Below are 14,564 nucleotides of genomic sequence, written 5' to 3'. Positions count from 1 at the left end.
AAAATGGCTACTGACTCCAGTATTCTTGCCTGGGAAATCCCATGGACAGAGGAGCCTGATGGGCTATAGTCCATGGAGTTGCAAGAGTCAGACATGATTTAGCACTAAACTACCATCAGCAAGGAACATATACTACAATTACTGTCAGATATCAACTGGAAATTAAGTTATAATGGGATATTCATATTACTATCTCTGCTAGCACAATCCAGTAGCACTTTCTACAATGAAGGGAGTGTTCTAGATTTGCATAGTCTGATATAATGGCCATTAGCCACAGGTGGCTGCAGTGACTAAGGTATAAAGTTTTAAACTTTTATTTAGTTTTTAAAATTTTAAGTTAAATAGACATAGATGGCTAGTGCCTATTAGCACAGATCTATGTAAACTATATTTGATAAAGTTTTACATCTGTGCACACATTAAAATCACAGATCTCTAAATTCTATAATACTTCGGGTAATGCTGGATGCTAACTTTTTCCAGAGAGTTTGGTCTCAAGAGATTTCCTCACCTGAAAAAAAAAGAGTCCATTTTCTTCTTGAAAAAGTTCATTTGAAAAAATGTGCAAAAATACAAATAAGTGGCAACAACTTATGCAATAACTAAACTATATATTTAAGGATGGTCAGGCCCCAGTTAACTCCTTGCATGCGCTGGAAGAAAGGTAGGTGGGCTCCCGGGGTCCCACCCAGGATCCAATGGCATAGTTATGAAGAGAGGGCAGCCTTCTCTTAGCAGAGAGCACAGAGAAAGCTACCTTCGGTTATTCCACACCACATACCGTTTCGATTCATGCTGTTCATCCACTTATCAAGCTCTTCCATTTCTATTTCCATCACAGAGGGTGTGTCTTCCTCAAAAATAGGGCTAGAGAGAGAAAGTCAAGAGCTTGTTGGAAAAACAGAACAAAAGACAAAACCAACAGGTTTTGTGATGTGCTAAATTTTGTTTGAGGACAGCCTAGGCTGTTGACTATGAGGAAGGTGAACTTGATTCAATGTCTTATGCTCCAGGGTAATCTAGGAGTTTGCTCTATTCAAGAGGACCAAACTCTAACAGGAAAAAAAGCAAAACCAAAACTAAACCTTCGTCCATTACTGATGATGGGCTGAGAGGAAGCACAGGAGAGCTGGCTCCACACAAGGTACTGAGATGAGTCTGAGGCTCCTCCAGGGAGCTGCCACATTTAGCATTTTAGCCTTGCTCAATTTCACTTCCCTATCTTTGGGGATTTTTGATCAGCGCTCCAGGTCAGGAGGCTGACTGACGGGCCACTTTCACCACCTCGCCCTTCCATTTCCAGGCTTTCCTGCCTGGAAGAAATGGAGCCGTTGTGCTCAGAAATCCAGGGCCCTCCCTGGCTGGGGTTCAGCTCTCCCCGGGGAGGGAAGAGTTCCCAGTTAATGTAGGTAGGAATCGGGGAGGGGCCCACCTGCTCTGATCCACTGGCTGCCACCCTGCGAAGGAAGCCAGCCTAGGGTCCAAACAAGCAGGACCGCGCCCCAGGCCACCCCTCCAGGCGGAATCCGCTCTCCCCATCCCCTCCTGCCACCTCCATTTCTTTTCCTGCCCCACTCCCCACCAGGATCTTCTCACCATAAAAACTCTGGGTTTCTACTAGGGTTCCCCTCCTTTAACACCAACTAAAATCTCTTCCCTGGTGATAAATTTTTTAATCAGAATAAATGAACTGAAGTCCTTGAAATACACCCAGGGTCAGAATACTCAATCATCAATGCATTTGGAATTGACAGTGGTCAGAAAAAGGTTCTTTTCTGAACAGAGGACCTTCTCCCCCGTCAGATCCCCTGGCCTGTGGTAAGGTGTGGGAACTCCAGCACATTCTCTTGGAGTTAGGGAAGCAGAAGGGCCCTGCCAGGGCTGTCAAAACCAGAACTCTTGAAAATCTGGCCCTTTGATCTGCTCACCACCACCCCGCCCTCCACCAACATCCTGGTCCACCCCAAAGCTGAACTGGACATGGGTTGGGGGCTGGGGGGACTTACACTTTCACGTTTTCACTTCCCAGTTCATCTAAAAGACAGTAAATATAAAAGTCATGTTAGTGTTCAGTATGTGTAAGAACATTTTATTTCCACATCAGCTGAAATCTCCTCTACAAAGAGGGGAAATGACTTCCAAGAGATTACGTCTTGAAAGGGGCTACAGTTAACTTCTACGTCAATCAAGGGCAGATTGCCATTGTGAAATGAGGTCCCGTCTATGTGAAATCTTTCTTTTAGATCTCCCTGTGACACAGCAAACTGAACTCTGTGACCCTGTCCCTTGTCATGGAGTAGGACGTGGGGCACCCCCCTCTCAGCCCTGCTCTTTGTAAGGCTGTACCCCTCACAGCCTTCTGGTCTCCATGAAACCAACCCCCTAAGGCAGAAGGACCCCTGCCAGTTGATTAATCTCTCTTCCTTTCTTGTTCCCTCTGACCTCAATCCTGGGCTAACTGAACATTAATCAACCAGAGTCCAATGACTAAAATGGCTGTGTAGATGTCATCATTAAAGCACAAACTCAGGTTGTCTCTCCAGGACAAGAGAAGCTCACGGACCCCCAGCCATGGCCCACCTGGCCAGAGAATCGTAAACCAGAGATACCCTGACTCCCAAAATCATGATTAAGAAATGTCACAGTTGATGATTAATTGCAGCCTCTTTGTTCTTCTCCTTTAAAAACACCCCAAACTCAACCACCAAGTTGGAGTGGATCTGAGACTTCTCTCCTGCCCACTTTCATGGCAACCTGTAATAAACCCTTCCTTTGCTGCAGACTCCCACTGTCAGAGCCTGGCTTCCCGTATGGCAGACACAAGAGTCCTTTGCCCCGTTATATCAGCTTTCCTCAGAAAGGCCTCCCCCATCTCCTCTGTCTGAGACAGGGCCCATCTCTGCCAGTTCAGCTTCTCTTTGCTTCTTCACAGTGTCTGCCACGATCTGCCGTCAATCCGGTTCTCTGGTTAACTCTTCATTGTCTGTCTCTCCTACTAGACCATAGCTCCCCAAAGGGCGGGATCACGTCTGCCTTGTTCATTGCGATATCCCCACTCATCCAGCTTGCACTGTTCCCAACAAACACCCCATATGAATTGAATAAACGAACAAGTCTTCATCTGGATCGTCCAACGCTGGGTTTAAATTCGTGCCCAATGTTTTGGATTTAGCATCTCATAATAGTGAAACTTCCAACAGGCTTGCTTTTGGTTGCTTTAGTTGACATGAGTCAGGTGACAGTCTGCAAAATGGCTTGGATGCGGATCAGATTCCAGATGGACATGTGGCAAGAATTAGAGCCAAGTGCCCCAGGTCAACCTCTCTTTTGCTTGGCAGGGGGACAGATGCACCCAGAGAAACGAGACAATGATGGCCAGTGAGTGGACAGCACAGCCCCACCGCGCCTCCTATGATGTGAAGAACCACCAAGAAGCAACACTGCCTTACAGAGATCCACTGAAGACTCAGAGGGTCATGATTCTCAGCCATCAGAGGCCTCCTTTGTCTGGGGGGCAGAGGGGAGGCCCCAGCGAGGGAGCACAACCAGCAGACACCTGGAACTGAGCTCCTGGCAGCCAGGAGCCGCTGTAATTTCCTGTGGGTTGGCAGGCTTTAATGGCACCACTAACCCCGGGAAGCTGGGAACGGTTGCCAGTTTCACCGCCATCACTGCTGCCCTTCGAGGGGCTGTAGCTTGTGTCCTCCCACTCTTGGGCAAGTATCTGAAGCTCCCTGCAGACACCCGACTCCTCTGGCAAAGGGAGGGATGTTCACCTTATTTTTATATACATGCAGTTTTCATCTAGCACTCACAGGCTCTTTCCTTAAAGGATTTTACTATAAATAAAGCTCCTATACAACCGAACCTGCTTTACAGGTGACCCACAAAAATGCTCCTGTTTTGTCACTACGGCCTCCCTGCTCTCCCTCTTTCTCTGCTTAATAGCCCCTTACTAATTTCTTTCAGAACAAATGGCCCCACAGCCCGACTCTTGAGGGGGTGGATTTATCTTTCTAATCTGGGTGCCTGCAGGCTTCGCTGTGAGCTGGAGCTAGACCTGCGTGCAGATGATGGAAAAGTTTAAAAACCCATTACAAAAGTGTTCCAGATGCACGAATGCGAAGCTCCTGTAATCAGTATTCAAACAGAGCAAAAAGCCTCCTGTGGCTTCGTCTGCCCTGCTCCTCGGCCATTACCCCTGCCCCGGCCGCCATGGCAACGGGAAAGCATCTGGGAGGGCGCCCCGGAGCAGGGCATTAAACCGCGAGGGAGACCAATTAGCCGTCCCGGCAGTCAGGCCCTGCCAGCTCCACTGCACCGGGCCCGTCTCTTTATTAGCAGCCACCTACTCCCTGTGCGCCCCGCGGCGCTCACTCAGCCCCCCACCTGCCCTTGACTCCACTTTGCCTCCTACAGCCCCGCCATTTCCTGTCCCCCTCCGTCGGGTCCCACAGGACGCCCGCTTAGCCCCCCGCTTAGCCCCCGGGGCCCCCTCGCGGCTCCTCTCCCCGTGGGCCCGACGGAGCAGTGCAGGGTGGGGCCGCGGGCCGGAGCGCAGCAGGAGACCGTCTTGCTCATCTGGTTTCCGCGCTCAACGCGAGTATCCTTCTGCAGACTGAGCGAGCCAGGTGTCCTGGAGCCACAGCCTGTTTAAAGCGCTGCTTTACTGCCAGCTGTTTCCCCTGCAGCTCTTTCCCAGAGAGGCAGCCCATCAAGGCACCTAATAAATATTAAATAATAACAACTGCGGATCTAATGCCTGCGAGTCTGGGGAGAAGGGCCACTGCACATCAAGTCACTCCTAGCCTTCCCTTTTCCTGGACACAGAACAGGCGGGGCCAAAGAAACAAGGGTAATTCCTCTGCAGGTGACCTGTTCTTTCCAAAGATGTTGGCCAAATGCTCCCCAGCTGTCAAATTTCAAGACATTTCTTGGTGCGGAAGATTATATCAGGATGTAGTCAGAAAGGAAAGAGACAATGTGTCTATGCCTAACACAGGACATCCTCTATGACCTGCCACCAAACAGCCCTCTGACCCAGTAGGACAGTTTTATTGTTCCTGGAAAGTTAAATAAAAAATACATTTAAATCAAATTCTGTCCATTTAAATAGTCTCCTTTTACTGCCTTGTATTATAATGTTAAATATGAATGGGTGGATTTTGGTGGGCAATGTTTGTGAAATTTTTAGCTGTCTGAAGAGAAAGTCATCGTTAACCATCTGTATCTATGTTAAAGGAATGGTGAGTAAAAGAAAATATTCAAATACAGCTCTCTTGACCTAGAACTTTGGTGATAAGCAACTGCTTTGAAATTCTAAGATTTCCATTTGTGGTTTCTTAAGGGGAGGCACATTTAAAGTAAAAGCAAGGTGCCAATTTGTTTTAAGAATAATGTGCAAATTTACTTTTACCTCTGACATTGTGTTCTCTAAAAAAAAGTTCTCACATTCTTTCATCAACTCATCTCTGCAATACACATTTATTGAGCAGCTAGTAATGTGTTGGGCAAGGCACTCTGTGAGATAAAAGGGTGAAAATAATTAGTTTCCACTTACAATATGCCGGGTACTGTTTTTTTTCTAAGTGCTTTACATAGATGAATCCACTTAATTCTCCCAACAACTCTATGAGGTGGTACTGAGTTTTGCCCGTTTAACAGATGAGGAAACTGAACCAGAGGTTATAAAACTAGGAAAGAGAAAAGCCAATTAAGCCGAGTATTCCAGAATCTGTCCCTATAACCTTCCTGCCACACTATTCCACAAGATGAATAAGACAAGTTCCTGATTCTTTTGGACCTTAAAGAGAACATCGCCTAGTAAGAAAGAGAGACCCAAAAAAAGGCAAGTCACCAACTGATGACAGGATTCACGACTGTGCACAGTAAGTGTGAACACAGTCGAGAGGTGGTGATTAATTTTGCCTGGGGTCTGACTACTCAGCTCTTCATAAAAACCTTAGAATTGTGCGTTGTAGAATGGGGTAGCAGTCTGCCAAGCAGCCAAGAAGGAAATTCCAGACAGAAGACGCAGCATCAACCAGGTACGGAGGCCTTCAGGAGGGAGCAGCACACATGCCTGGACCCTGTCCGAAGTCAGTGCTCACTGGGTAGCGGCTTCTGAGTCTTGAGAGTCTCGAAATGGAGTTCAGTGAAAAATCCCTTTCTGGATCTAGTGACTTAGAGCATGATCATTTGACTAGTCAACCCCAAACTCCCCCGACCCCAGGACTCTGCTAGGTAAGACCAGCTGTAGCCTACGGTTTGGGCAGGAAATTCTACTTTCCCTACTCTATTTTTTGTTTTGTTTTTATTTTGCTGTGCTGGGTCTTAGTTACAGCGTGGGGCTCTAATTCCCTTACCAGGGATCGAACCAGGGCCCCGTGTGTTGGGAGCATGGAGTCTTAGCCACTGGACTTTGCAAAAAAAAGATCCAAGCATCTCTGTTTGCCTTTTCTTTTCCTCTGGCTTACAAAAGAGCTCCCACGTGATCACTGTTATTAGGTCACCCTGAAATTGCAAGCAGTGGAGAAACGTGAAATTCCTACTTTCTTGGAATCTATTACATCAGTCCTCGCCATGAAAGGTAATGCACTTCAGTGCTTCCTTCCCAGTTCACATTTGCCCTGCTGCTGCTGCTGCTAAGTCACCTGCTGGCATAAGGGAAAATGACCATTTACAGCTCTGCAAGAACTTAAAGCTTCTCCTGGTACAAGGATAGTGTAGGGACCCACAGGCCTAAGGCATGCCCTCAAAGCCTGGGGTCCCCTGTTAGTGGATGTGAAAGACAAAAAGTGAGTTTTGTATGCACATATAAATATATATCTTATCACTCTTGAGTGATTTTTGGAATGCCCAAAGGCTCAACTTGAAAATCTAATTGGAGTAATTTTTAGCAGCATAAGCAAAAAGAACCCAAGTTGGCTTTGGACCCAAAACCATCCCAAAACCTTGTATTTGACAGTCCGGGCATTAGAAGTGAATCCTCTCAGAGTGTATCACTGACCCAGGGAATGATCTATGAGATTGGCTTACTACTGATGGTTTACTATTTTACTATTGGTTTACTATTTACATCTTTAGCTGATTAGGAATTTCATTTTAAAAGTTAGCACAGCTTTCATAGGAATAAGAACCACGCTTATACCCAGGCCTTTTCAGGATCAAATGGGTGTATGGCATGGTGGAGAAAACAGCACCTGTGACAATCACAGATGGAACAATCCTCTTCTCGTGGGGATGACTCAAGGACTCCAGTCGTGGCCACACCCCCATCTAACCCACCCCTTCACCAGCCCGACTGGCTCCTCCAAAGGTCAGAAAGTGTTACATTGACCAGTTCAGTTCAGTTCAGTTCAGTCGCTCAGTCATGTCCGACTCTTTGAGACCCCATGGACTACAGCACACCAGGCCTCCCTGTCCATCACCAACTCCCGGAGTTTACTCAAACTCATGGCCATTGAGTCAGTGATGCCATCCAACCATCTCATCCTCTATCGTCCCCTTCTCCTCCCACCTTCAATCTTGCCCAGCATCAGGGTCCTTTCCAACAAGTCAGTTGCTCGCATCAGGTGGCCAAAGTACTGGAGTGTCAGCTTCAGCATCAGTCCTTCCAATGAATATTCAGGACTGATTTCCTTTAGGATGGATTGGTTGGATCTCCCTGCAGTCCAAGAGACTCTCAAGAGTTTACTCCAACACCACAGTTCAAAAGCATCAATTCTTCGGCGCTCAGCTTTCTTTCTAGTCCAACTCTCACATCCATACTTGACCACTGGAAAAACCATAGCTTTGACTAGATGGACCTTTGTTGGCAAAGTAATGTCTCTGGTTTTTAATATGCTGTCTAGGTTGATCATAGCTTTTCTTCCAAGGAGCAAGTGTTTTTTAATTTCATGGCTGCAGTCACCATCTGCAGTGATTTTGGAGCCCAAAAAAATAAAGTCTGATACTGCTTCCACTGTTTCCCCATCTATTTGCCATGAAGTGATGGGACTGGATGCCATGATCTTAGTTTTCTGAATGTTGAGCTTTAAGCCAACTTTTTCACTTTCCTCTTTTACTCTCATCAAGAGGCTCTTTAGTTCTTCTTTGCTTTCTGCCATAAGCATGGTGTCATCTGTGTATCTGATGTTATTGATATTTCTCACGGTAATCTTGATTCCAGCTTGTGCTTCATCCAGCCCACTGTTTCTCATGATGTACTCTGCATATAAGTTAAATAAGCAGGGTGACAATATACAGCCTTGATGTACTCCTTTCCCTATTTGGGACCAGTCTGTTGTTCCATGTCCAGTTCTAACTGCTGCTTCCTGACCTACATATAGATATCTCAAGAGGCAGGTCAGGTGGTCTGCTTTTCCCATCTCTTTAAGAATATTCCATAGTTTGTAATGATCCACACAGTCAAAGGCTTTGGCATAGTCAATAAAGCAGAAGTAGATGTTTTTCTGGAACTCTCTTGCTTTTTTGATGATCCAAGGGATCTTGGCAATTTGACCTCTGATTCCTCTGCCTTTTCTAAATCCAGGTTGAACATCTGGAATTTCACAGTTCATGTACTCTTGAAGCCTGGCTTGGAGAATTTTGAGCACTACTTTACTAGCATGTGAGATGAGTGCAATGGGGCGTAGTTTGAACATTCTTTGGCATTGCCTTTCTTTGGGATTGGAATGAAAACTGACCTTTTCCAGTCCTGTGGCCACTGCTGAGTTTTCCAAATTTGCTGGCATACTGAGTGCAGCACTTTCACAGCATCATCTTTCAGGATTTGAAATAGCTCAACTGGAATTCCATCACCTCCACTAGCTTTGTTCCCAGTGATGCTTTCTGAGGCCCACTTGACTTGACATTCCAGGATGTCTGGCTCTAGGTGAGTGATCACACCATCGTGGTTATCTGGGTCATGTAGATCTTTTTTGTACAGTTCTTCTGTGTATTCTTGCCACCTCTTCTTAATATCTTCTGCTTCTGTTAGGTCCATACCATTTCTGTCCTTTATTGTGCCCTTCTTTGCATGAAATGTTCTCTTGGTATCTCTAATTTTCTTGATGAGATCTCTCATCTTTCTCATTCTATTGTTTCCCTCTATTTCTTTGCATTGATCGCTGAGGAAGGCTTTCTTATCTCTCCTCGCTATTCTTTGGAACTCTGCATTCAAATGGGTATATCTTTCCATTCTTCCTTTGCCTTTCACTTCTCTTCTTTTTTCAGCTATTTGTAAGACCTCCTCAGACAGCCATTTTGCTTTTTTGCATTTCTTTTTCTTGGGGATGGTCTTGATCCCTGTCTCCTGTACAATGCCATGAACCTCTGTCCATAGTTCTTCGGGCACTCTATCAGATCTAATCCCTTCAATCTATTTCTCACTTCCACTGTCTAATCGTAAGGGATTTGATTTAGGTCATACCTGAATGGTCTAGTGGTTTTCCCTACTTTCTTCAATTTAAGTCTGAATTTTGCAGTAAGGAGTTCATGATCTGAGCCACAATCAGCTCCCGGTCTTGTTTTTGCTGACTGTATAGAGCTTCTCCATCTTTGGCTGCAAAAAATATAATCAATCTGATTTCGGTGTTGGCCATCTGGTGATGTCCACGTGTAGAGTCTTCTCTTGTGTTGTTGGAGAAGGGTGTTTGCTATGGCCAGTGCATTCTCTTGGCAAAACTCTTATTAGCCTTTGCCCTGCTTCATTCCGTACTCCAAGCCCAAATTTGCCTGTTACTCCAGGTGTTTCTTGACTTCCTACTTTTGCATTCCAGTCCCCTTTAATGAAAAGGACATGTTTTTGGGGTATTAGCTCTAGAATGTCTTGTAGGTCTTCATAGAACTGTTCCACTTCAGCGTCTTCAGCATTACTGGTTGGGGCATAGACTTGGATTACCATGATATTGAATGGTTTGCCTTGGAAATGAACAGAGATCATTCTGTCGTTTTTGAGATTGCATCCAAGTACTGCATTTCAGACTATTTTGTTGACTATGATGGCTACTCCCTTTCTTCTAAGGGATTCCTGCCCACAGTAGTAGATATAATGGTCATCTGAGTTAAATACACACATTCCAGTCCATTTTAGTTCTCTGATTCCTAAAATGTCAGCGTTCATTCTAGCCATCTCCTGTTTGACCACTTCCAGTTTGCCTTGATTCATGGACCTAACATTCCAGGTTCCTGTGCAATATTGCTCTTTACAGCATCGGACTTTGCTTCTATCACCAGTCACATCCACAACTGGGTACACTGACCAATACTGGCCCAAATTACACAAGGCCCTCATCCAGGTTAGATACAGAGATGGAAGCTGTGTATTTCAATTTTCACTTTAGGCTGAAGGCATTCTCTCTTTCTTTTTTTAAATAGAAAGGAATATGACATTTCTAAACTCTGGAAAATGTCACCGAAACAAGTCATCACTCATTATTTTATGTAGTTGCTTCACTTAAAACCATCTCAGTTTCTTTTCCCACCCCATCCCATCTCCAGGCAGGTATTGGAATAATACTCACGTGTCTGTAAAACACTCTGAGATCCTTGGCTAGAGGGCTCTGTGTGGAAGCAAAAAGTATTGTGTTTTACCAATTATTCATGAACACATGGAGCAGTTGTCTAGAAATGAGAATAGGCAAAATATTTACCTTGTTTATTCCTTTTTCTTTTATGGTATATTACAAGGAGTATCGCTGATAGAAGTAGGACAGACAGTAAAATCACTGGGATCAACACCATTAATATAAACTCTAACTGGTCTGTATCTTCCTCAATAAGGGTAGAATTTATACTGGTGATGGAAGTTTCTGTGGTCACTGCAGCATGTGTGCTTAGAACCACTGACTCTTCATCGAGGCCTTCCGTGCCTGGGGGCACGTCTCCTGACAGTTCTGTGTCCTCCTCTCCTGTGGGAACACATACAAAATTGAGACTGTCATGGAGACAAAGCTAGTGTGGTATATTTTCAATGATCTGAAACTTACCCTCCATGCATCCCACAGAAACTTATCCACTGGATTTGGTCTTGAAGTTCAGCATGACACAAAGTATTGACTGAACAGAAATGGAGCTCAAGCTGGGAGTACATTCAACGTGGAATCAGAACCCAGAGATTAACCTCCCACAAAGGCAGGAGGTTCAGATGCACTTCAGCAAAGGGCATTGAGAAGCTTTGCGGTGTCTGGCACAATATTCCAGGATATCCTATAGGGTATCCTAATAATATTTTTGAATAAATCTAAATTCCAACTTTCTGAGAGTTAAGCCCTCACCACATAACACTTTTAGGTAAAGGGAATGGACTGTGTCTTAATTTTTTTTTTTTAATAAAAGGTTTCCTACCAATGGAAAGGAATTTTTTCAAATCGGGGTAACTAATCAAATGTCAATGTCAGGCCTCAGTTCTGCAAAGAACTGAGTCTGCATCGGAAATGATCTCACAGAAATCCTGAAATTATCTAGATAAAAATACAATGTGTGGGGGTTTCATTGGTGGCTCAGGGGTAGAGAATCCACCCGGCAATGCAGGAGACACGGGTTCGATCCCTGATCCAGGAAGTCTCTCACGTGCCAAGGAGCAACTAAGCCCGAGCACCACAGCTACCGAGCCCTGGTGATGCAACTGTTGATCCACCTCCACAGCTACTGATGCCCTTGTGCCCTAGAGCCTGCGCTCCGCAACGAGAGAAGCCACGGCAGTGAGAAACCTGTGCACGGCAACTAGAGAGCGTCCCTGCTTCTGCAACTAGAGAAAGCCCTTGTAGCAGCAAAGACCCAACACGGACAAAAATAAACAAATAAATGTTTTTAAAAATACCATGTGTATTTTTCTTGTAAAGTGAAATCCCCAAGTGGATGTTCCCTTAGAAACTAAGGAAACTGCACCAACCTTTAAATTTACTGAATAATGTGACTCTTTAGAACCTGCCCTATTAATAGGTTTATTCTGTCGGGACTTTGGATTGTGCTGGAAAACCATCCTTTGGCTTATCACGGGACAGGAAAGGACTAGTAGGATTGTTCAAATACTAGTATTTGAAAAACTCCTTCCCCACCTGGCTCTGTCATGACCATGGTCAGGCATCATGGTACTACAGTGATGCCTATCATTCAGAGGAGACCCATTGTGAAAAAGAGCATATGAGCTGAGGCTACAAGGAGATAATTTATATGCAGGTTCTTCCTAAGGTGCAAGGCACTCTTCAAATGAAGATGTCTACTGCCTGAAGCCACGCTCAGCACTGCAGGTCAGGCCACCTCCCAGAGAATGACCGACTGGCCACAGCATGGCCAGCTCAGGCCCGAGCTCTCCACATGTCTGCGTGACAATCATTTATAAAAATATTTGTTTGATCACAGCCTAATTTTCCAGTTATATAAACACTTCAATTTCCCCAAGACCAGGGGATCCACTTGGTAATCATATCTGTCAATGCCACCCCAAACGATCAGAATCAATTACACACTGCTAAGTAACTGGTATTCCTCATGTGTATACACCAAAAGCAGGACTCAAAAAATATCAACCATTTATTGACTTCTGCCTTCAGGGTTAAGTGACCTTGTTCTACATTTATGTCTTTGAAATAAGGTAAGTCAATAATGTATTTGTTAAAAGATTTGACATACCACCCTGCTCGCAGAACTATTGAATCAAACATCATTCTTCACTGGTAGCCTAGGCCAGCAAAGACTGTATGCCGCAAGGGGAATGGGTGGGCATGTACACGTACACACATGGGGTTGGTGACCCCCATTCCTTGAAGTCAGTGCTGATGGACCTTCCTCCAATACCCAGACCTCCTTTTTATTTCTTTTGTTTATTTACTGCTGCTAATGCTATTGCTACTGCCATTTTTTCACACTAACTTTTACAAATAATTTACTGAAAGCCAAGTCTTGTGCTCTGCCTTGTGCCCAGATTATCTCATTTTGTTCCCATCATTTTTTCAGATAGCAACTGGGGCAGGGAGGTTACACAACTAGCCCACACCCACAAAGGTATCGTGGAGGAGTGAAGATTTAAACCCAGGAGGGCTGACAGAAGAACTTGAGCTTGGACCCTCACATGGTATTTTCCTTCCCATCAGGCAGGAATGGAATGATTACAAATGATGAAGTGGTGACCAAGAGAGGCAGCCTCACGTTCTTGCCCCTCAGCCCACAAGAGGGCAGATTTCTGGCACAAAGAGGGAGCGGGGGGCTCTCACTGGGCTCCTGGGGCCAGGCGGCTGTGAGCAGAACTGCCCAGAATGCCAGGATCCTTCCAGCCTCTCCACGGAAGGGGAACAAGTTCCCAGTAGAATACTCAGCATTCTGAGTCACACCTGACCTGTTGCCCCAGAAAAGGAGAGAACTGGAAAAGAAATAAGCTAGCAAGAATAATGAGGGTGTTGGACAATCAGGCATGAAAGAGAAATGGAGAAGCTCACGGATGGTCCTGGGTGGTGCACATTTCTTTCTTACCACAAGTAACAATGCTGGTGACAAGCGGCTCTTAGTGGCATTCTGGAGTGAAATTTTCTCGCCAGTACCCCTCACACACACTCTAACATGTTTTCCAAGTTAACTATCATTTACTCTCTCCAAATTTTTAGATATTATTTAAATAAATGAGTCAAGGGTTCTCTGTGTGTGCTTTATTTTTTTACCCTGCAAGTCTTCATCTTCACACACTCCTGTGACAACATTCTTCATACACTTCCCTCCCCAAACAATACTGTGATAGCTGCAAATAATAAATAACAGTCATTTATTAGATGATGATATAGTATGCTAGTACTAGGATAAATATGTACCATCTAACAATCTTCCCAAGTTCATTGTTCACAATACAAACAAAGAAACAGTCTCAAATGTCTCACCCTGTGGCATAACCCTGATATTTATGCTGGCAGTTCTACTGATATACAGGATTTTTAAAAAAAACTGTTATTGAAGTACAAAGAATAGATAGGAGAGATAGGAAAGCCTTCTGCACTGATCAAGGCAAATAAATAGAGGAAAACAATAGAACGGGAAAGACTAGAGATCTCTTCAAGAAAATTAGAGATACCAAGGGAACATTTCATGGAAAGATGGGCTCAATAAAGGACAGAAATGGTATGGACCTAACAGAAGCAGAAGATATTAAGAAGAGGTGGCAAGAATACACAGGAGAACTATACAAAAAAGATCTTCACGACCCAGATAACTACAATGGTGTGATCACTCACCTAGGGCCAGAAGCCCTGGAATGTGAAGTCAAGGAATGTGATCATAGGAAGCATCACTAGGAACAAAGCTAGTGGAGGTGACAGAATTCCAGCTGAGCTATTTCAAATCCTGAAAGATGATGCTGTGGAAGTGCTGCACTCAATATGCCAGCAAATTTGGAAAACTCAGCAGTGGCCACAGGACTGGAAAAGGTCAGTTTTCATTCCAATCCCAAAGAAAGGCAATGCCAAAGAATGCTCAAACTACCACACAATTGCACTCATCTCACATGCTAGCAAAGTAATGCTCAAAATTCTCCAAGCCAGGCTTCATCACTATGTGAACTGTGTTCAAGCTGGATTTAGAAAAGGCAGAGAAGC

The 14,564-nt window shown here is 44.8% G+C and overlaps 1 protein-coding gene across 1 annotated transcript in view; it reads right to left on the bottom strand.

The window, feature by feature from the left end:
• The window catches only part of TMEM154 (transmembrane protein 154), a 49,124-nt gene that overhangs the window by 14,207 nt on the left and 20,353 nt on the right, over positions 1-14,564 (bottom strand). The window contains exons 2-5 of the mRNA XM_043484515.1: positions 10,638-10,895; positions 10,509-10,547; positions 2,010-2,037; positions 785-870 (exon numbers count right to left, since the gene is read on the bottom strand). Coding sequence (XP_043340450.1) covers positions 785-870; positions 2,010-2,037; positions 10,509-10,547; positions 10,638-10,895 — 411 coding nt within the window. The remainder of the gene's footprint in view (positions 1-784; positions 871-2,009; positions 2,038-10,508; positions 10,548-10,637; positions 10,896-14,564) is intronic.

Source organism: Cervus canadensis, chromosome 1 (assembly GCF_019320065.1).
Source record: "Cervus canadensis isolate Bull #8, Minnesota chromosome 1, ASM1932006v1, whole genome shotgun sequence".
Classification (NCBI taxonomy): Eukaryota; Metazoa; Chordata; class Mammalia; order Artiodactyla; family Cervidae; genus Cervus; species Cervus canadensis.
The sequence above is the reverse complement of the archived record's forward strand: the minus strand, read 5'-3'. Positions and strand labels throughout refer to the sequence as shown.